At 40.0% G+C, this 24,053-nt stretch overlaps 1 protein-coding gene across 2 annotated transcripts in view; it reads right to left on the reverse strand.

Moving 5' to 3' along the window:
* Positions 1 to 24,053, reverse strand: part of LOC114557222 (focal adhesion kinase 1) — a 70,777-nt gene that overhangs the window by 2,302 nt on the left and 44,422 nt on the right. The window contains exons 23-33 of one of the 2 annotated variants that reach the window (XM_028580594.1): positions 18,365 to 18,476; positions 11,856 to 11,933; positions 11,335 to 11,523; positions 9,938 to 10,063; positions 7,144 to 7,206; positions 5,318 to 5,357; positions 4,086 to 4,189; positions 3,820 to 3,828; positions 2,062 to 2,217; positions 1,498 to 1,578; positions 1,300 to 1,385 (exon numbers count right to left, since the gene is read on the reverse strand). In XM_028580594.1, the coding sequence (XP_028436395.1) occupies positions 1,300 to 1,385; positions 1,498 to 1,578; positions 2,062 to 2,217; positions 3,820 to 3,828; positions 4,086 to 4,189; positions 5,318 to 5,357; positions 7,144 to 7,206; positions 9,938 to 10,063; positions 11,335 to 11,523; positions 11,856 to 11,933; positions 18,365 to 18,476 (1,044 nt within the window). The remainder of the gene's footprint in view (positions 1 to 1,299; positions 1,386 to 1,497; positions 1,579 to 2,061; positions 2,218 to 3,819; positions 3,829 to 4,085; positions 4,190 to 5,317; positions 5,358 to 7,143; positions 7,207 to 9,937; positions 10,064 to 11,334; positions 11,524 to 11,855; positions 11,934 to 18,364; positions 18,477 to 24,053) is intronic. The other variant, XM_028580596.1, reaches the window with a different exon arrangement.

Below are 24,053 nucleotides of genomic sequence, written 5' to 3' on the forward strand. Positions count from 1 at the left end.
TACATCACTTAGTGGATACATGAGTGAGTGAGATGAGTAGAACATTAATAAAGCCACTACTTATTCACACATTGCCAGACCTCTCTCCACAGCGCTGCGGAGGAAGGTCTGGCTAGTTCACACAACATTCCGGGGTTGGGAGAAAAACGTGCTCTGATTTATTGGCATTTCTTCAAAACAATCACAATCCTCTAGGAGGAAGGAACTTGTTTTGGTGGAAAATGTGCACGTACAGAGGCGAGCTCTGGAATTAAAATGGCTGTCGAGTGTGTGATGAGAATTTTACTCAAAAAAGATTAATATAATTTGATTCAGTTCTAGCTCGGAGGATGTCTCCCCAATCAACCGGAGTTCGAATTAAAAATGCCAACACAAAGAAAGTGGAAAGTGAGGGACATCCGGCCAAAAATTAGGGACATCCAGTGGAACCTCCGGTGGCACCTCCAGCGGCACCGGAACAATCCCGTGAATAAAACGTCGTCGATATAGTATATATTTTTAGAATTTCTGACTTTGGCGCCCCCTGTGACCAAAAATGTTCCTCAGTCTCTGTCCAAACCCTGACTAAATATTATTTTTCTCTTTAAAGTGCTCATATTATGCTCATTTTCAGGTTCATAATTTTATTTAGATTTAGAGGTTGTACCAGAATAGGTTTACATGGTTTAATTTTCAAAAAACACCATATTTTTGTCATACTGCACATTGCTGCAGCTCCTCTTTTCACCCTGTGTGTTGAGCTCTCGGTTTTAGCTACAGAGGCATCTCACTTCTGTTCCATCTTTGTTGGGAGTCGCACATGTGCAGTATCTAGGTAAGGACTACTAGCCATTAAGAAGTATGGAGTATGAGGGCGTGCCACGCTAGCAGCTAGGCGAGCATTATAACGTGTGTTACAAAGTGACGCACGTTGTCTCTGAAGTAAAGGCTGGACTACAATAGAGCTGTTTGGGGCAGTTTGTGAACAGTGTTTTCTGTTGGAGACGGTATGGCCTTTGGGATGGACTTTGGACTTTTCACTTTGTAAACCTATAACATGCACAAAAAAAGATATATAACGCAATGAAGGAAAGGGAAAAAGCCAAAAAGCATAATATGAGCACTTTAACTGAATGTATTAGTGTCCTGAAATAGAATAATAATGTACTCTTTGAATGACTGCATCCACTAGATAAATACAATAATTTGAATTAAATAACAGTAAGGTAGGTGTCTATCACATGGAAATGTCATGATGTCTTCCAATGTAAGGCACTGAAACTATTATTTATATATTGTAATATTAATATTTGCACCTACCTGGTCATCACATATTGTTGGGCTAACTTCATCTTCCCAATCAGCTCTGCCAAGTCAGAGTTCAGAAGTTTCTGTGCCATCTCGATCTGTTGAAGAAAACCAGAGCATTAAATATCAATCTGGTTAAATACAAACCGATACTAGTGTGATTCAAAATTAGCAACATTTATTCCACACTACTTATGTGAGTGTTATTACCTCTCTGTGTGTACTGGCTGGAAGTTGTGGTAGAGTCTCATCCACTGTGGCCAATAATGTCCTCAATGCCAGACCCACATCCTGAAACACAGACAGACAGACAGACACACACACACACACAGACACAGTATTGCTTAGAGGAGGTTCAAAAGTATACATAAAAAAAAGAAAGTTAAGGAAATAAATTATGAACAGAGATTAAAAAGAAAAAAACAGTTTACTGTATAAAACATAAGTAAAAGCCAAATGGTATTACTAAATCCCCATAATTAAAAGCAACACCTAGTGAGGTTATAAGGTCAGATCTGTAGTCTTGTTAACAGATGTATTCCAAAGTATTCATTGGGAAGTAGAAGTATCAACATCCAGACCTCTGAAGAGCTGTGTTGTGTGTCATTTATTTAAAACAGGGTGTCACATAAAACTGTATAAACAGAACAGCAATAATCTGTGTAATGCTTTCAAGTTATGAGGTCAAGTTTGCAGCTCAAGAGAGGAAAACTGAAAACTCAGAGAGCCTCTGAGAAACAAGGATGAGGAGTGAGATGAACTGTGCTCGGTTACCTTGACCATGGGAACGTATTCCTCTGGAGGAGCTGGCTGAATCTTGCTTGACATCTCAATCACAGCTTTGACCAATCCGGTCACGTTCTCGTACACCTTGTCGTTGGAGCGATCCAGATTGGCGGTGGGGGGCGGGCTTATCTCTTGGGGCTGCAGCTAAACCATGAGAGCACAGAGAAAGCAATGAGTGACAGGCTGCCTGACTGAACAAAGACCTAGACGACTGTGTGTGTGTGTGTGTGTGTGTTTGTGTGTGTGTGTGGGGGGGGGGCTGGGCAGTGAGCCCCGACAATGACTGAAAACAAGTTGGGATAATGTTGACGTAAAATATGAGCCTGTGTACAAATTATGTATGATTATAGAGATGTACATGAAACATGCCTTTGCCTAACTAAGGAGCTTCTGACCATCTGCGCATCTGGTGGTGGAAAGTGAAACACACAACACTGTTTTTTTTTTAAATAGCTGAGTAGATAAACAGTTGGAGATGAAGAAGATAAGCTGAGCGCTGTAACCTTACAAAGAACAAACTGGCATACAGGTAAATTAGTACCTTAATAATTAAGCCAGGGAATGAATGAATTAATGAATGTGGAAAGGTTATTTAGCTTTATGACACAAAATGTGTAGTTCTCTATTCCGGCCACTAGATGGCAGCAGAACACTAGTATAAATAGTATAAATAGATATAATTATGTCACTTCAATTCTTAAATTGTGATTAAAAAGACTAACACTTGGCTTCTTTAAATCAGTCTCTGCTACTAAATTAGTTTTTCAGCACTACAAAATGTAATCCTAAACACGTTTTTCTACATAATTGTACCTCCTCTCTGTGGCCAGGTTGGCTCAGTCGGTAGAGCAGGCGCACATAAACTGAGAGGTTTATTTCTTGACGCAGAGGTCCAGGGTTCAAATCCAAACTGTGACGATTTCCTGCATGTCTTCCCCCTCTCTCTCGCCCCTTTCTCACCTAGCTGTCCTATCAAATAAAGGCAGAAGAAGCCCAAAAATAATCTTAAAAAAAGAAAAAAAGAATTGTACCTCCTCTCGATCACCCTGTGCCCAATCCTCCCTCCAGTGAGAAATCATGTTTGCGAAATAAGTTGCAATCACCCCCTGATGTCAAAACCCTAGAGTTCTGAACCTTGTACACATTATGGTCAGCTACTTTAAAAAAAACTAGCTGGTTCTACTGTGGCGATTTTAAGACCGATTGTGTTTGACATTAAAAGGAAGTTAAATTGAGTTTGTATTGTCAAAAATCACAAATCATAAATCTGGTTCAAAGTTCTTAACATGACATCTATCATTAAGATGAGGCAAAACTACCAAACAGCAAGAGGAATCCCTCCTCTGTTTATCAAATGTATTTTGCACTTATTCTAGTGCTTATACTGACCAGGTTTTTCACTCTAGCCTAGAAAGCGGCATGATTAGTGCATAATTAGTTCAAACTGTTTTCTAGTGATTAAAGTATAATAATTTCCAGTATGACAGAGGGTTAAATACTGTTAGTATAACAAAACATACATGACTATGTAGATTTGGATGTTAGTGTTGACGTAAAAAGACCGTAGAAACCTGACCGGTATCTACAACAAATGAAATAAATGTGTTTATGTGAAAACAATGCAGAATTTGATTTGTTGGACAGAGAAATCAAAGAACTGATGGACGAAGGAATCAAATCAATCTGGGTGTGATCAACTAGCAGACAAGACACACATTAAACACACACAGACAGTGTGCTGCTTACCCGCCAGGGCTACAGGTCACACAGTAAGGCAGGAGGAGGAGGAGGAGGAGGAGGAGGGAGAGAGAGGGAGCAGCCAAAAGAAAAGAAGATACATGGAAAATATTAAAGCATTTAAAACATGCAACCTATGTATTTGGTCAATGCATCCTTGTCTGTGTCTGTGTGTTTATAGATATTGGTTGCTTCTGTGTATTTTTGATTTGGGTTTTTGTTTGTGTGTGTGTGTGTGTGTGTGTGTGTAACTGTATCAGTGTGTGTCTGTGTACCTTGACTCCATCGTTGTAACTATCTCCAGTGTTCAGACAGGCCAGACTGCCCACTTGGCTCTGGGCCCCAGGTCGAGGGGGTTTCTTTGGGGGAGCTGCATGCTCTGCAGTAAACAACATATAAAAGTGAAAACTATTTCTCCTCGCAGTTTTACAGTCTCATACATACAAGTTCTGGAAAAATTGTACTTTAACATTCTTCCACAGCTCTTACTCGTACTGTACCCCGGCAGCAATTGATGTGGTAGATGTGGTATATCATTATCAACATCCAATTAAAGATTATTTTCATTATTGATAAATAGTTAAGTCTATAAGAAAGTGACATCATTAAAGTCTGGTTATGTCTGTCCAACAGTCCAAAATGATATAAAACATAGCCCTTTTGTGAATCCTCACATTTGAGAGACAGTTTGGCATTTTTGCTTGATTAAACATCTGAAACAATAACTCCATTATCAAAAAATTGTTGCCAATTACTTCTCTCTAGCTTGACTAATCAGATAATTGTTTCAGCTTTACATGACAATAAACAATTCAATAGTGAAAAGAGAAGGGAAAAAAGGTTGTGAGTACACTGACAAAAAAAAAAAAAAAAAAACTTTGTCAAGGAAAAAAAAAACCTGTCCTTGAAAATCTCCCAAACTATTTTAAGATGAATGCTTTTCTATTTTCTCTGTATTTGACTGCTTGCACGGCGGGCATATTCACGCTCCGAACACGAAAACACACACACACACACACACACACACACACACACACACACACACACACACACACACACACACACACACACACACACACACACACACACACACACACACACACACACACACACACACACACACACACACACACACACACACACACACACACACACACACACACACACACAATATTGAGCTTGACATGCTGTCTGAGTCCATATAAACAGAGGTTGGTTTTCTCACTGGCAGGCCAACAGGCTCCAGAGTTCAGAATCAGATGTGTCATATTGTGGCATCAGACTGTAAACTCTGCAAGCAGACACTGACACACATAGACTGACACTATCTGCTGGCAGCGGGAGATACGGCATCTGTATACAGAGGGTTAGTTAGAGCTAAACACAGCTATGTAATGGTATATGTGGGAATGGCATACTTTGGGAGTTGGAGACACAGAAAGAGAAGAGAGAATAAAACAATTGTGGTTGTGTGTAATTACAGAGGGTTACAGGGCATGTCTATTACCTGGCTTGCCAACGGGCTGGTATATGTGCTGGTTTCCTGTCTGCATAAACAAACAAACAACAAAACACTGGGTTAGCAAGTACTCAATCACACACACATGATCAGAAGCTTCACAGGAAATGAGAACTTCACAGGCAAAAATCACCAGCCGGTTCTGAAAAAAGTCAGGAATCCAATTTAATTTACCTGTCACAAGACACACCTTCTTAATTTGTACTTGTAAAACACAGCGAGTTCACTGCCGCCTCCGGTCGAGGAGATGTTTCTGTTTTCAGCGGTGTGTGGTTGAGCACTGTGTTACTAATGTTAACAAAAATATTCTGTCTGGCTACACAGGGATAAGAAAAAAAAAGCACTTCCTTTGTTAGTGCTACCCTTTCAAAAACCAGATAAAACCTTGCAGCATGTCTTTATGATTTGATGGTTGTGATCATAAAATGATGCCACAAAACTCTCAAGTGGTGCCAGACATGTTATATATTTACTTTGTTGTATTATTACTCAATCTTTGTTGTTTTTTCCTGTGTGAGAAAACAGTACATAATGCTTTGAAAGCCATCAGAGTGTTGTGGACTGACAACCACCAACACCCAAAAATACTCTACTACACGCACACACGACACACACACGCACGCACGCACGCACACACAAGGGAGATTTTACCACCACAAACCACAGCCATTCATTGGGAGGAGGACAAGCAGAGAGATGAATTACAGAGACAGAAATATCTGTCCCATGGCAACTTCAACTTCTGCTGGCATCAAGAACATAACAGACATCAACGTACACCTCTGTGAGTGCGTTCGGGTCTTGAGATTCCAGCTTTGGGATGAAGTTACACCGAAGCTCTGATCAACAACATACTGTAATTTAGTTTGAGGAGAAGAAATTTTATCCCAGAAAGGATTTAAGAGAAAAAAATTACAGTACGTAGTAAAAAAAATTATGTGGTGAGCTCTCCTAAGCCAAGAAAGGTCTTCTTTCACAAACACTCATATTGTAGCATGGTTGGTTTATACATATTCATATGACTGTATAAGGGCTGTAGCTAATGATTTTTTTGATTAATCTGACGATTAAGTTCTCAATTAAACCATTATTTAGATAGTAGATAAAGATAGTGAATAATGCCTGTCGCAATTTTTCTAAACCAAAAGGTGACGCTTCAAGACAAAGAAAGCAGCTATTCCTCACATTTGAGAAAGCTGAAACTTGGGAAAGTTACACGTTATTGCTTGAAAAATGACTTAAACTATTATTTAAAAATAGTTGCTTCTTTCAATCAACTAATCAACTATTCAACAAACTGTTGCAGCTCTGAATGTGAGATATTCACTGGGGAGAGGCAGATAAATAAAGATGGCAACTTCCTTTTTTGCAACAGTGCTCTAATAATAACTGCCGATGTTGTGGGAATCCATTGACCCCTTGTTTCCGAGCCCCCTTGACAGGTCACTTCCTGTCCCTGGATCAATCCCCTCAGCAACTAATCAAAACAAACACATGCTGCAGCCAGTTGCAGTGAGTCCAACCAGAATGTGGACTTCCGTCAACATTCGTCTTTATCAGACATCCTCCTCTCTTAAAAACACAAACAGGCCAGAAAAATAACTTCCCTTTCTAATGCGGTGGGAGTGGAAAATGGTCATGAGAGGCGATGTAAAGTACAGTTCATTCAAGAGAAATACATCAACTTTTTCTTGTCAAAATGTATTTCTTTACGCAGCCTGTGAACCGCTGTTATCGTCCTGCTGCACGCATGAATAACACCAACAAACAGTGGGATGGATGAAGGCAGAAAACATCTGGAGAACGTAACTCACCGGTGGTTGGAGTCCACCGTCTTCTCTGTCCAGACTCCCTCTAGAACTTCTAGAGTCTGGTTTCTAAACACACACACACACACACACACACACACACACACACACACACACACACACACACACACACACACACACACACACACACACACACACACACACACACACACACACACACACACACACACACACACACACACACACACACACAAATTAAATTTGCTTTTGTAGTTCTGTCTTCACAGTTATGCAAAATGTTTGCAATTGTTTTTCCAATGAACAGTAAGTTACATTGCTTTTCTGTTTGGGCTTTTGATTACTGGGATATTCACTGAGACAAATTGCCTTTTATGGCATGCCATCAGTTCTACATCTCATGCTGCCGTAAGACTGGTGCAAACTCGGTCACTTAAACCAGTAGATTTACGGATTACAATTTTTGGATTTAAATGATCATCTTTTACAGGCATTTTACTGCACCATGTAGTTTCTACTCTGATCTGAGTCGTACAAGGTGAAAGTGACTCCAATTCTCCAAATCTAAGTTTAATCTTAAATCTTGCAATGATTATGTGAATGAGGAAATGAATGAGTGAATCACAGCAGTGAAGCTCACACAAATAATCTTGCATCCAAACACAGTCTCCCTGCACGAGACTTCAAATAAAAACAGGAACGCACTGTACAAAGCTGCATGATCCAGAAACGCAGGACTTGTATTACTACACACAAACAAACTTTTTTCCAATATAAGCACAACTTTTTCGGATGGACATTTAAACCCCAAATAACACTGCCACTGCAAAAACATCCACAAACAATGGCAAAATAAAAAACACCTCTACACATACAACGCTCACACCCATCAATGCCTACCAGTTTTCCAATACAGGACTTGAAGACCAGCATCGCCACTGAGTTCATCAAAGTTGTCTGATGAACCTTTTGTGTCCCGAGTTGTCTGAGATGTTGTGTCCGTTTTGCTATCTGGTTCTGATCTTATTGTATCTCTCTCTATAGTCTATCTGCCCCTACAACTGAGTGTTTTCCTGTCTGTCTGCCTGCCCGTCTTTCTACTACTCTGTGCCAACAGTTTCATCAAGACAAGAATTCAGACTCAACTTCCTGCCTCCAGCACACTTATACTGTATCTGACTCTGACGCATGGAGAGAGGGAAGGAGAGGAGGAGAAGGGAGGAGGGATGGAGCATGCTGCCAACGAGCCGTCAGTGTGTGAGCATGTCTACCCTTCTTTCCCAAACCATTCTGTTTTCTCCTGCCTTTCTCCCCCCCTCTCTCTCGCCCCTCCCTAAAGTGACAGGGTTATAAAAACCAGCCAGCCTCCAACACGCACACTCACACACACAAATATACGCCTGCCCAGCTTTTCAGTAATCTTGTGTGTTGTCAGTTAGTGGTTGTGGGTCAAAGACAGTCTGTTGACTGGGCTGTCAGATTGTCTAAGCCTCTCATTAGCCTGGAATTCACACAGGCCACACCTGCCTACAAACTCTCTCTCTCACACACACGCACATGCACACGCACACATGCATGCACACAATAAAATTCTTAAGCTAAAACCCCAGACAGCCTGATCATGTAAGGCTTGTATCATGTGGACGCGCCAACAGTTTTGTTTTCATTACTTAGAATTCCTCATGGGGGCGACGGAAACTATGCACTATAGCTTTAAGTTGCTATGGCTCCAATAGAAATGTAATGCTCCAATTTAAGAGAAATGTGAAGCTGATAAAAGCAGAGAGCAACTGTGTAAGGTCACAAGACTTTGGTGCTGTTTATATCAATCATATGATATATTTAATCAAATCCAAACAATCAAGAAAAAAAAGGAGGAGAGGAGGAGGGAGATAACTAATATTAATAACTTCCAAATAACATGGTTCTTAACGCATCCCAGAAAGTCTTTTTTTCTTTCAGTTTCACCCATCAATGAAGGTCAGAGCGGAATCACCATGACAGTCACCCTTAAAAGGGGTAAGGTGTCAATATGTTGCTATAGTACACTTCAACAAGCTTGAACCCAGGTTCAGAATATTAAGTGTTTTCCTAAAACATAATGCAGCTGAGGACGAATATCAGAATTGCGGCAATTGTAAGTCTGATCCAAATAATGACTGGGGAAGTGATTTAAGATCGAATTAGCTCACACATCTAATTCACGAGTCTTTTATTTACATTTATTATTTATAATGTATTTATATGGGTTTGTCCTTGAGGAGGATGTATTTCAGAGAGTCTGTTAACAAATTTACAAAAACACAACAATCATGCATCATGGAACTAAAATAAAAATACTTCTACGCGACTGACAAGTCAAAGATGGGAACTAAAAGCATTGCATTGCAGGTAACGATAACATGCACAACAAAATCACACAAAAAGGGACTCAGGGGTCTTAAAGATTTAGCTAGTTCTCTATATTCTATGTTTTTTTTGCAGTGAAATGTCCCTGGTTATGCACATATGTATGTACACTCTTGTTTAATTATGTTTAGGATGAAACTGATCTTACATTTTATTTGAAGCAGCAGTAAAAAATCCAAAATTGTCTTATTATTTTACTTGCAGAAATATAGTCAGCAAATCTTTGTTTACTTGCCACTGAAATACAAATATATTTGATTTGTAGCATATATTTTCACAGTAGCAATATCATGTTGCTAACAGAGTGCAGTGTATCAAATAAATATCCAGTTAAATGTACCGTTATGTCCTTAGTAAATGTGTATTAACTGTGTCTGAGTGCAATTTCCAATGAGCATGCTGTGTGTGTTACCAGCAGCCTTTCCTCCTGCTCCAGCCACCTCTGGTCCTCCTCCATCTGCTGTTGTTGTATCATCAGCTGTTCCTCCATTAACAGGCACTGCTGGCCTACACACTGCTGCATGTCTACTGCCCTGTCCTACACACACATAAACAAACACATACACAAATACATGCATGCAACAAAAGACGAGCATAGCAGCAGACATGCACACCAACACAGGGACACACACACACACACACACAGTCACAGATGGAGACACACACACACACTCACAGATGGAGACACCCACACACACACACACACACACACACACACACACACACACACACAGATGGAGACACACACACACACACACACACACACACACACACACACACACACACACACGACTGATGAGAGGTTGAACTTTGATGATGGACACTTAACTACATGTAATGTTATTTAGATAATAATGTAAATTTGTGGACTAAAGTGGTTATGAAGGTGGTACTTTCATTCACAATACTTCCTCACAGGGTGATTAGTTAGTTGCCAGGCGACAAATACAACTCTCGCAGGTGGGCAGATTTAGTCTAATAGCCCCAACCAACAAAATGTATTTCCAGAAAGTAAAAAGGATCTCAATAATATTTATAATATACTCAGAGTTGGACTTACTTATCCAAGATTTTGACACTATAAACCAGGAGTGTCAAACTCATTTTCACTAAGGTCCACACTGGAAAAAGAGAATTACACCAGATATGGGCCAGACATGTAGAGTTTATTGACGTGCTTTTGTTACTGCATGTCAATATTTTTTTTACATTTTGGTAGCTTTTTTCCTCATTTTTGTGGCTTTCTCAGACATTTGTCACCTTTTTGTAAATTTGTTGCTTTTTCTGACATTTTTGTACGCTTTTTGTCACATTTTTGTTGACATGAAGTCCTACAAAAGTCATCAAAAGAGTTCCTTAGCCATCACAGAATTTAGCAAATCAAGCAAAACAATGATACATTCTTCTGAACAACAACCTGTTTCACAGCCTGAATATGAAAACTCTCTGTTTCTGGGGGAATTTCTGGGTCTCAGAGTCAGCAAATCTGCCATATTCTGCTTTGAATGTCAGGTAATTGCAGTTAAAATTGTTGTGCGCAAAACTATGCGGGCCAAAATTGATTGTGAACCCAAATTGATATACGGGCCGGATCTAAATCTGCAAGGGGCCAGGTTTGGCCCGCGGGCCTTGAGTTATGTGCTATAAACTCTTGAAAACAAATTTTTGAAGGCTTTAATTATTATTTTGAACGACTGTGACTGAGTGTGAATGGACGCGGGCATAACAATTTGCGTAAGTCTGTGTGTTTTCATTCTGTCATGAAACACCTGTGTGTACACATGTGCGAGTGTAAAATTGGTCTCCTACCTCCATCGCAGAGCCCCATAGTGCCATGTCGTGCCCATGTGGATGGGGGAGGTGCTGTGCGTGCGAGTGTGTGTGGACGTGGTGGCGGGGGTGTGTGTGCGCGTGGTGTGTGTCCAGCATTGCAGCCGGTGGGGGGTACAGGGCGCTGGGCACCGAGGGGAGGGTGTGAGGGCCTGGGTAGCCTGCCATCTGATCCAGGGAGGGAGGACAGAGAAAAAGACACGCTGTTAGTCTGTTATGAGTTCTCGTTTCATTAAATCTTCACCTTTTTTATCAATTTCATTTCTCTCAAAATTATCTCTTTCCTTTTAATTTGTGCTTACATATTATAAACCTTTGTTTACCGTTTACTGTTCAAATTCTTTATTTAAAGCACTTTATATTATCTTTGTGAAATACAGTTAGGTCAACACTCTCCATCCTAAGAAATGTGCTATACAAATACAGCTGTCTTGTCGTACTGCAACCCCAAACTGCTGCAACATCAGCAAAAGAGCAGTCAGCTAAATTAATCTGCGTACCTGGTAGTGTCCAGGATGTTGGGGACTGGGATAAAAGCCTTCACTCGAGCGAGGACTGGGATAGCCTGGTCTACTAGGCTACAGACAGAGAGAGAAAGAGATAGCAGGAAGAGATGAACATAGGTTGAGTAATAGCAAGACAGAGGGGGCAGAAAATAAAAATACAGTTACAATGCTTGTTCATCTTTTTTTCCAAAAAACTGAAACGTTAGAAGACGGGACACCGGGTCATTCAGACAATCAACACACAAACCCCTCAGAGCTGTTTGTGTGGCTGGGTTAGCTGTCAATCAAAACAGGGAACACCCACTGGGCTGCAAGTCCAGCAAGCTGTTAGTTGAAGTGGCACAAACTTACTGTTCCTATAATCAAAACATCGACCGGAATAAACTGTGTGATATTCCTGGACTACTGATCACTGGTTAGATGTGATGCAGGTGTGTACATAAGTGTGTTATGGCTGCACGTTCACCAAAGACCTCTCTTTCAAGCATTTGCTTTGTCTTATTTGGAAAAGAAAGGATGTATTGCTGTTGAAAAGGTTGAAAAAAGAAAGCGTGTAATATTTATAGGCTTTTTAATCCGAGCTTCTGCTGCTGCCTAAAGGAACAGAATTTAGTAGAGGAGAGTGAGTCTGCTACTCGTCTCTATTCTTTTTGGTTTCTTTTGCTGGGAACTAGTAGCTAAAAACAGAAGTGCTTGGTGAACCCACAGCCTTGTTTCGTCTCTTGGTTTCTGGTGATTTGTTGTGATGAAGCTGTTGAAAGTTGATGAACAGTTTCCCCTCTTAGAATGACTGGAGACATTTGTCTTTATGATTTAAACCTCTCTAACACAGAGCTCATTTCTAGCACAACAATGTTGTAACCTCTACCTTCCACAGTCTCTCATAGTAGCTTTCTCTGGACCACACCTCCGACAGCAAGACAGACGCAAAGACACACAGGGAGGGAAACAGACAGCAAAAAAAGACGGGGAAGGAGGGAGACAAGGAAAGAGAAAAGGAAAAACAGTAGGAAGGGAGGGAGGAAGGACAAAGAGAAGCAGACAAGACAAAGAAACTGAGGACAAGACAAACAGGAGCTTTAAAAACTCTGAGACTGACAGACCGAGAGGGAAACATACAGCATGTTGTGAACACGCTCAAACATGTAAGGACACAGGGTTCCTTAAGAATAAAATGATATCTTGGAAGTTTAAATCTGCCCCACACAGATTCACAGCCCCATGGTAGCCAATCCATGTAGAGCGAGGTTTCCTGGGGAATACCAAGTTTAAAAAAGTAAAGATAAACACAAGGCTAAAAGACAGACAGACAGACAGGATGGGAGGTGAGATTAATGGGACAGGATAGTCACACCAGGATAAGACATACATTGGTTACTATCTGAAGACTTTTGGATGAATATTTCAACGTAAGAATGAATGGCAAATAAATAAATAAATAGGCCCAGTCAATGTCGTCCAACTGCAGTACTGTAGTGCCAGGAGACTCATGTCCAAGCTCGCCACTTATAGGCAAAACAAGTAATAACAGCACCAGTTTACACCAACAGAAGTGTCAATGTGCGCCATCTACTGGCAAAGGAAATAAGCTGATGCAATGTTGACACTTGTGCCACCTGCAGGCCATGAGCAGAAACAGCTTTAATACCCGTTTGTGCTTTTAACGCTGGTATTGTTTTCAACTTGTAACAACTTTGAAAAGTGGAGCTTTACAAACAAAATTTCAATACAACTTTAATAATTTATCATCTATTTGACATTCATTTTTTCATTTTCTTTAGCATTTAAGCAGATTGTGCAATTTAAAAATGCAACAATTTTAGGGCAGCACATTTGGGATTCTTTTTTAAAATTAACTTGTTGTTGTGAGCATATACCTCTGTTGCTAACATGTAACCATGGCATAACTCCATGAAGAATTTTAGGTATGTTGAGGGGCACAGTGTAATTAAGCTTTTCTTTTTACTCCATGTATCACTCTGGGGCACAATTCATTGACTCCCACACAGACTCATCTATCACCGTCTGTTGCAGTGAAAACAGACTTAAAACAGGAATTCATTCTGGCTGTTGTGACCTGTCGTCCAGCTAAGAGCCAAACAGAACACTGACTCAAGGAAAGTATGTCCTTTACAGCTGTTTCTGTCTCCCGTTTCCTTCAGAGATTTCTCACTTGTGCCAAAAGTATCTCTGATTTTAACAGTATTTTTATTTTTTTACATGAAAGCCTGCATTTTCAAGCAAACAACTCATGTTTTAAACACTTTCCAAGAATTGAAAGTCAGAATTCTTAGCAGAAGCCTCCATGTATGGTATGAGGTAAGCTGATATTACAGCTCAGTGGTAGTAGGACTAAACGCACAGGTTCACCATACCAAAACAAGTTCATGTGTAGAACTACTGGCCAGCACCCAACAGCTAGGTCAAGGTGACAGAGGGCGAGCTCTGTGTAAACAGGCTTAAGTAGAAACAGATCTTTTAGCTTGCTCTATATGTATTTATAGTAGCTGTCTCAATCCTAGGCTTCACACATTCTTACAAGGCTTAGTAGTACATGGAATGAATAAATGTGGCTGTATTCAGTACAGGATGCAGACCCATAGCATTATATTGAATTATACTGTATGTTACAGTTGAAGCTCTTTCTTCTTGAACATGGCTGAGACCCAGATATTGGGTTCGACCTAGTGTAAAAAATGTTTTTAACATCCTATTTATCTCATTCCACCTCATTTGAATTCCAGTGTAATTTAAAAGCAGATTATTTTTTTTGTGAATTCTGTATATATTTGCTTTTTCTGGCTAATTCATGATATACTGTAGAATGTATCTACAGTAAGTGCCACGTGTGTTAGATGGGTCCGACTGTTAGCCAACATATTTCAGATTATAACAGGCATCCAGAAGAGGCTAGAAATAGGGTGCAATTATCCGAGGACACAATACCTGAGGCAAACACAAATACCTGTAACTACATTCAATCATGACAGAGGACATTCAACAGCATGTCCAACATAAATAACGCATGCCGAGCATAAACATGCTCATTTACAGTCACTGGTGTTGACAAGAATCGTATCAAAAATCACTGCACTCAGTTATTATTAATGATTCAAAGACTGGATTTAGTTTGTGAATCCACTTATCAAAAAAAGTTGCAACATTTTTTCGCCGACACTAGGCTTATTTAACTTTGGTTGCCATGTGGTGGGCATGTAGAAAGAAAAGGGATGGTGGGTGTGAGGAAAGCCAATGACTGTTACTCTCAATAAGTAATACATAGGAATGTTTTCATTCTGAACTTCAATTCTTGCCTTTTTAGTCATGAATATTTAATATATAAATATAATAAGTTATCATGGGCTGATAAAAATCTAAAATATTTTACAGCTTAAAACTTTCTTCTATTGAGCTAATTGTATGTGGCAATTCAATTATTGAATGGCATATTTTTTCTTATCACAATGTATTCATTAGCCTCAATAGATCAAAAATCAATATAATGTTTTTTTGTGCAAGATTTGTGATCTTATCGGGAATTACAAATCTTCCAACCTGAAATTTCCTTTTAAATCCCCCTGGACATTTATCAAAGGGACTACAATCCTAAACATTGCAACTTATAATTTGACAAAAACACAGAAGTTTGTTTTAGTAATTAAAAAACAACAGCTTTAGTGCAGTTTAACAGTACACCACCTGCCTTCAATGGTCTGGACATGTGTCTTTCGGAGCAGGGGATGGGAAAAGGTGCATTGGTAGTTACAGGAAGGCTTGGCATTCGACTGGGTGGATGGTGGTGAGTGGAGGACAGAGTGCAGGCAGAGGGTACTGGGAGGAGTCTCTGTGTGAGGGGGGCAGGAGAGACCAGCGGGGGCCTCCCACATGACAGCACAGCAGGGTGTTGGTGCTGGGGGTCAGAGTCAGGTTGTAGTGAGGTACTGGGATTTGTTTGGCAGCCCGGGTGAAAGCTGCGCAACAAAAGGGTTTTAAGATTAGAATTTGACTTGGGCTGGATGTTTTGGAGGGTGTGGGGGTAAATTTTTGACATACTGCAGGGCAGAGAGTTAAGGTTAGGACTAGACTGGGAAAGTAGTGGGGAGAGCCCGGGATGGGAGTGTGACTTGTTTGACTTTGGGTGGGATGAACAGAGCAGGTGGCCATTAGTCGGGGGATTTGTCTTGTGGGGGCAGCTGCCATTGGACAGGCTCTCTGACCTGGTGTAAGGTGGAGAGTAGAAGTTAGCATGAGACTGTAGGGATAAGCTGGCTTTGGATTCAGGATTGAACTTAGTGTTGTGCTGAGAGAAAGAGCGACTGTAGAAAGTGGTGTTTTGAAGAGGAGGAGATTGAGGCTGAGGATTGAGAGAAGAGGAAAAGTGATGGGGAAATTGCAGAGATGATGAGTAGAGTGGAGGAGTGGGTAGGTGAGAAGAAGTGAAAGGAGACGAAGGATGGGGGTTTCCAAGGCAGAGGGAAAGCTGTGAGGCAAAACGCTGGTTTTGATGGCAATGGTGGTAAGGCGAAGGAACAGACAGACAATCCAGACTGAATGTGGGCTGCAGGGAGGGACGACGGCTGGGCTGCAGACAGGACAAAGGTAGAGGACGGACAAATGGAAATATAAAAAGGTATCACAGGAGATAGAGACGTGTCGTAGACAGGTGAGACAGACAGGGATGAGCCGAAGCACAGACAAAAATATGCACGACTGTACCCAAAGCCATACAGCGACTGAAGACCTTTTAAATTCCTTTTGTTGTACATGAATGAAACAAATGCAGCATTCACTAATACCTACAATGAAATTCCGATTAGGCATAGGACAACTGCATCACTAAAGGCTTAAAATAACAAATCTGATGAACTACTGTTCAAGACATATGGCTTTAGTTGTAACCAAAAGAAGCAGTTAACAGATGCTAACAGCAGGGGCATGGGGGGGCTGTAAGTGAGGGTGAAGCAGCCAGCAGCTGGGGCAACAAGCTGAGAGGTGGGATGGTACTAGTGGAGGTGGGAGTGGGGGTGGGGGTTACGCACTTACAAAAATAACCATTTTAAAAAGTAATTTCATATTTGTTAAAACAAATTATTCATGATTTTCACCATGTTTACACATTTGAAGGGAGCAGTTTATGTTATATAAAAAAATGGAAAATAAATAAATAAAATGTGCTCAAGGGCTTGCATATATGCATATTACACAAACCCAGTAAGTTGCCCTTGTTCTAATCTACTAGACTTTAAAGGTCCCATGACATGGTGCTCTTTGGATGCTTTTATATAGACCTTAGCGGTCCCCTAATAGTGTATCTGAAGTCTATTTCCCAAAATTCAGCCTTGGTGCAGAATTACAGCCACTAGAGCCAGAGCTTTCCTTAGTATGTGCCATTTCTGTGTCTGTAGCTATTGAGGAGGAGAGAGGGGGGGGCAAGTAGGAGGGTGGGGTTGTGGCCTTGACCAACTGCCACTTTGCTCGTTTGAAAGCCATGATGTCTCTCATGGGTGGGCCAAATTCTCTGGGCGGGCAAAGCAGAGAAAGGGAAGGTGACCTTGCTCCTTATGACCTCATAAGGAGGATATTCCAGATTGGCCCATCTGAGCTTTCATTTTCTCAAAGAAAGAGCAGGATACCCAGGGCTCGGTTTACACCTATCGCCATTTCTAGCCACTGGGGGACCATAGGCAGGCTGGGGGAACTCATATTAATGTTAAAAAAACCTCAAAGTGAAATTTACATGCCATGGGACCTTTAAAGGGCAACTATTAAAAAGCATTTTCCGGATTAATCTATTTACATACTTTAATGTTTAAAAAAAAAAAAAAAGAACTATACAAAAACACTCCTACTGCCCATGGCTGCTGCACCTGTATTCACCCTCTTTGTGAGACGCTCTGTAGGATCAACATTAACCTGCCCACTGCAGGAAAGCTGCTCCTCAGAAAATAAATATAATCAAATTATTACATGTGCAAAAGTTAAAGTCACATGTTCATTGGTCCTATATGTGCACATTTTTGTATAAGGGCATTTCTTCCTATAATATGGGACTAAGCTACATGCACCAGACACTCCTTGAAAAGCCTGGATTCAAGAGCAAAACCCATACACATTTGTTGGTCTTGAACTTTATTATCATAGTGAGAAAACCCCACTTGACAACGGACTTCAGCAATAATTCAACTTTGACAGGGCAGATGCCTTGTGCATTCAAAGAGTCAAACCTTAGAGGAAATATTAAATCAAATCAGTTACTAGTTGAATCATTTCAATGCCTTAATATTAATGGTCGCCACTTAGAATCATGTGTGATGTAGCAAAGTAGACGACAGAAAATATATCACTAACTCCACATGAAAGCATATCAGAGAGGCTAACCAAAGAGTGCATGGGACTTGCAATGGTCAGGGTCAACAGCACAAACACAGCAGATACTCTTTATTGCTACACCTGTTGCACTTAAACAAACAGACACAAACACATGTGGTGTAGTAGTGCCTTACTTTTGGTGGTGCTTCATCAGTCCCTCCAGAGTCCCAAGAAACAGTGACCTGTCTCCTCATCTCCATCCTGCTCCTCTCCTTCTGCTGGAGCTTCTCCTCCTCTAATATAGTGCTGAAACGAGGAAAAAAAAACAGTACTTTAACTTCACACACACACACACACACACACACACACACACACACACACACACACACACACACACACACACACACACACACACACACACACACACACACACACACACACACACACACACACACACACACACACACACTTCTTCAAGAGAAAAGTTGTTTTAAAACATAACCGTCAGCTGTGGTTTTCTGCCATCTAGAAATATGAAAAATTCACTGACAACTCCATTAACACACATACATCGTTGAGTATGTCAGAGCTTCATTCCTGTGTGCTGTATCACCCACAAAACGCATGCATTAGAATTCCTCACACTGTTTGTACAGAGAGTAAAAACACAAACTACTAAAGTCACAGGAAAAACACATTCCATTTTGTTATTAAAATGTCTTATTGCTCAGTCTCTTACTACCATTACAGTTCATCCCACAATACTCAAGTAACTCATCACATGCAGTGAGACAATACAGTAATACAATAATAAAAACAATTCATCTCTCGGTCTACCTTGCAATAGTGCGGAATTGTCAGCCATTATAATGAAACATCTACTTTCATTTCAATATTATGTCTTAACAAAGACTAAATTTGGTCTAAGCTAATGGTTTCAACTTTTACCCGTCACCGTATATTCACTCCCACTACTGATACCATCTCTTTTCTGTGTCAGGCAAAACCATTATAGCAAGCAAAGCAGTACATTCATGAGTAATACTGCTTACGATTAAATTTAAATCATATTGAGATGAAGCAACATCCCACGCCCCAAACCAACATTTTGTAGGTCTAATGTAGCCAAAGATACCACACTGAATTTACTCGCTAAAATTATCCCTACTGACCTGTTCCCTGGGAAAACTGCTGCTAAACCAAACCCAGATTCCCAGAGGAAGGAGCTGCTGCTGAAGAGTTGACTGTTCAATAAAACAGAAAACTGACTAGTTGAACAATCCAATGCACACACACTCTCCACACACACTCTTTCTACTCTCCGATCTTCAACAAGGGTAAGAGCTATTTCTAGTATCACCATCACCCTCTGTTCTGTTGTCCCCTGCAGTGTGTGTGTGTGTGTATGTGTGTGTGTGTGTGTGTGTGTGTGTGTGTGTCCTTGCACCTGTTGAAGTCAGTCTCCTGTCAGGTCTTCTTTTCCATCACAACACAACAATATTAGTATTGAACAAAAAAAAACAGTTTTCCACAAAAATATTTAGTTAAACAGATCGAACTGCAGAGAGATAAAATATTATTTGTAATCACTTCTGGATGTATTTATTTATTTATTTATTTATTACAGATTGACTTCTTTCAATATAATTGAATGATTCAAATGACGTATATAATTCATTTGTTTGGCTTTAAGATTTACATTATTTTCCATTTGACTTTTAGATTTTGAAATATTTGTTGGTTTTACTTTAGTTTTTGTAATTTTTAAATCACAGTTAATTATTTGGTTGCATCTTCAAGTCAAGTCATTGGCAGGTATTATTAGCATTATGTGTTTTTGGTTCATATGAATATAAATTATCTGGATGAACACTGTGCACTAATAGTAGATCTAATCTTGTATTCTTTACTTTACTCAGCCCGACAGTGATAATAAAAGGTCATAAAGGTTATATTGACATGAATCTCAGTTCTAAAACTTAATTTATTCCTTTTCTTTTAGTTTAGCTTTATAATTTTTCATTTTCACAGTAACAGCATTGTAACTTTTTCTTTTTTCTTTTTTTTTTTAATTGAAGGTCTATTTAACAAGCAAAGTCATTAGAAAACCAGTTATGACTACATCTGCCAACCTTGCCTCACAGTTTAACAGTAAATGACATCATGCATGAATATGTGTGACGATGATAACATCAGCACCTGCCAACATAAATGCTGACTGTCTCCTCCCCCACCTACACCACACTGCCACCTGGAATAACAAGGCCTGTTTACATTATTTACTCAGCTTGCTGGGCTGACTGCAGTCTTGGGCTTTCAGCACCGCCTTGATTTACTCTCACGTACTTCTCACCTGAGCGCAGCTACCAGTAGCTCTCTGCAGGACAGGACGAACAATTATAGCGTCCAATAACTGTTTCAATGTACATACGCGTACATTAATTTAGTTTTAAGACTTCATAAAAAAGTGAACCTATGTTTTAAGTTTTAACTGATCTTCCAGAGGATCAGTGGAGGACAGTCAAACAACAGACTAGTGTCTATGTGTAAGAGGCATATTAAAATCACTGCTCCAAAACAGCTCTGGATTGAACCCATCAGTACAGTAGCATCCACTGAATGCAGCACACTTTTGGAAAATAAACTATTCATTCTATTATAGGCTGACACTACATTTAGAAAGCCTGATGGGACAGAAAGGCACGTAGACAAGATAATACTTTACCTTAAGAACAGGCCAATCCAATAGCACCAGAGTATATCCAGTCAAGCCCTTTTAGGAGAATAAACTAACCACTAAAATGATAATAAGCCAGTGTCTCTCAGCACTGATATGCTACTGAAGGTCAACATGAATAACTGCAAAGGATCCCAGTAACGCTCAAAGGATAAAACCTACTACTCTTGGCAGGATGACTCAAATATGCCCTGTTGTAGCGGAAGAAACGTCCCTAGACTAACAGGCTACAGTCCTTCCCCACACACAGACTTCACTATCAGGATAATATGATCTGAGAATTAGGAGCCTTGATCCACTAGCTTTCACCATGAGAGTACAGTACTGCAGTAGTTTTGCTTGCCTTTTTCCTTCCTTCTTTCATTCTCTCTGTCTATTTTTTTTCTTCTCTCGGTTCTTTGGAAAGCTGTAACTCCTGGCAGCTGCCCACTGTGTACACACACACACACACACACACACACACACACACACACACACACAAAAAGTAGTAGCTGAGAGCTGCATATTTGGCAGGAGAGACCTATAATTGATATTGTGATATAAAAGCTGGCCAGACCGAAAGTAAACCAAATTGTATAACCTTATATGGCATGCCTTTCCCCTATTAATAGCCAGTGACCACAGTTAATGTGGTCAATATTGACTTGGTTTCCAAGACACTGGATGAGGCAAATTGAGGGTTCCTCACTATTTCTTCATGCCAACATATCACAGTCAATTAAAATAAATGTTTTTAAATTTGTCAGATTTTGCACTCAAATGCAGTTCACATGTACTTTTCCACACTGGATTTTCAGCCCATTAAAACATACAACCACAAACATATTGTACATGTGTCAGGCTAATGAGCGGATCTCCACGATGTGGGGGCTAGTACTCGCTTGGAGCCAAAATAAGAAAGCGAGATTATGAGGACACAATGAAAAGGTGAAAGAGGTCAGGAGGAAAGTTTTTTTTTTTTTTTTTTAAGGAGGACAAAAAGCAGAGTTTGGAAAGGAGGGAAAGAGAGTGTAAGAGGAGTAGAATTTGTGGAAAAGCGCAGAGCTGACATTGAGAACATTGGCAGTGTAATCACGGCGGAATTTAAGGTGCGAGTCATGCTGGTTTTAAGCAAACTCATAAAACCACAGGAGTTAAATATTCACGTTTCTGTGTATGTGAGAGAGAAAGAGAACAAGACAGAGAGAGAATGTGCATGTTGAAGGAAACAATGGCATCTTGCTGTGCTGCTATACCTTGTGTTGCTCTACTTGTGTATATGAGTAGAAAACGTTTCAAGCCTCAACATTAACAATACGAACACAAATGACGTACATTGTATCTAGTTTTCTCCAAGTGAATTCAGTTTTGAATGAAAAGAAAAGATGTATGAAACATACCTGTAGAAATATTCTCTCATTTCAACTCTTCATGATATCCTGTAAGTAATCTTTTGAGGTAACTGCACTCACATGTAGTATTGTCCAGACTAAATGACTGATATTAGTTTATACAAAAAAAAAAAAAAGGTGTATACAAACATTGCACATTTTGTAGCTCAAAATTATATTTAAACTTCTTACGTGTAGATGACATACAGAAGTAAATAATAATAAAGGAGGGAACATCTCTAAATCTGCAGAATCTGATCTAATCTAATTTGGGGAAACTGCTCTCGGTGTAAAAATGAGAAAGCCTGGAATACCACTGTTAGGTTTAACCCTTGTGTTGTCTTCCCGTCAAACATGTTTTCCCTTCTCAATGTTTTTGTTGCTTTTTCAAAGTTCTTTTTTCCATTTTTGCGACGTTTCTTTTCACTTTTTTCACGTTTTCTTCTGTTGTTAAAGTTTTTATCCTTGTTGTTGTTACTTTTCTCGGCATTTTGTTGCTTTCTTTTTTCGACATTTTTGGCACTTATTGCGACTTCCCATATTTATGATATAAAAACTTTGAAAACGGGTCAAATTTGACCCAAGGACAAAATGAGGGTTAATAAATAAAAGATCAAGCAAACCTGGTATTACCCCAAGGTTCAGCAGTGTACAAGTCTCATCTGAGGACCTTGAGACCCTAGTCCCGCTTTGCCAGACCTTCCTCCACAGTGCTGCGAAGGAGGGTCTGGCTAGTCCACACAACATTGCGGGATGGGAGAAAAACGTGCTCTGGTTTATTGGCATTTCTTTAAACCAATCACAATTGTCATGGGTGGTGCTAAGCACTGTACGGATCAATGGTGCCTTTGCCAAATAGCCTCGGGAAGGAACTTGTTTTGGTGGAACATGTGTACGTTCAAAAGTTGTTTTAGTCGTGAGCCATAGTCCTCATAAATCCACCGGAGTTTAGAATGCCAACACAAAGAAAGCCCAAGATAACGGACATCTGGCCTAAATGAAGGACATCCGGCGGAATTTCCGGTGGCACCGGAGCAATCCCGGAAGTGGAACGTCGAGGATATAGACTATTGAGACCCTGACGTTACTTAAATTAATGGGAAATTCATGTAAAATCTATCTGTACAAATAAGCTTCATCAGCTGTTTCCACTGTAGAGTTTCAGTTTGTACTCTGCTAGTTGTAATTTCACAGCAGCCATCCAAAAATCACTCTAGTTTTGTTATTTACCACCAGCACTACTCCTGTTATTATGGTCTATCTTGCCATCAGCTGAAGCATCGCTTCTAAAAAACTGCAGGTCTGTTCATGTCTGAATAATTATGAATTGTTGAGTCTTGGTAGCTGGGAAAAGCTTTACTTTGACTGTACCCCTACTTACCACTAATGTATGAAAAAGAAATAGTGCCTAACCTCATTCAATTCTGCCTTCGAAAAATGTTTCTAATTTTACTAAACTCTTAAATATATCACTTCACCCACTTTAGTTCTGCTGGTTGTCAGAAGTCTTAGATTTAATACAATGCTAATGCTGTTTATCTGTCTTGACAGCAGTCCCAACCTTGTTACATAAAGCAGAGCAAAAGGTCTTATCCAACATTACAATACAGAAAGATCTCAAATTAGTTAAATTCAACTTGTGTGTCTGTTTTGCGTGGTTTGCATGCTGGGAAGAATAATGATCTGGGAGCTGTGGATATGATTTTGTCTGTTAGCATTAATTATAAATCGCACACTGTAACCCCACACTGGCTGGCATAAATCATCAAACATGTC

This window comes from Perca flavescens, chromosome 6 (assembly GCF_004354835.1).
Source record: "Perca flavescens isolate YP-PL-M2 chromosome 6, PFLA_1.0, whole genome shotgun sequence".
Classification (NCBI taxonomy): domain Eukaryota; kingdom Metazoa; phylum Chordata; class Actinopteri; order Perciformes; family Percidae; genus Perca; species Perca flavescens.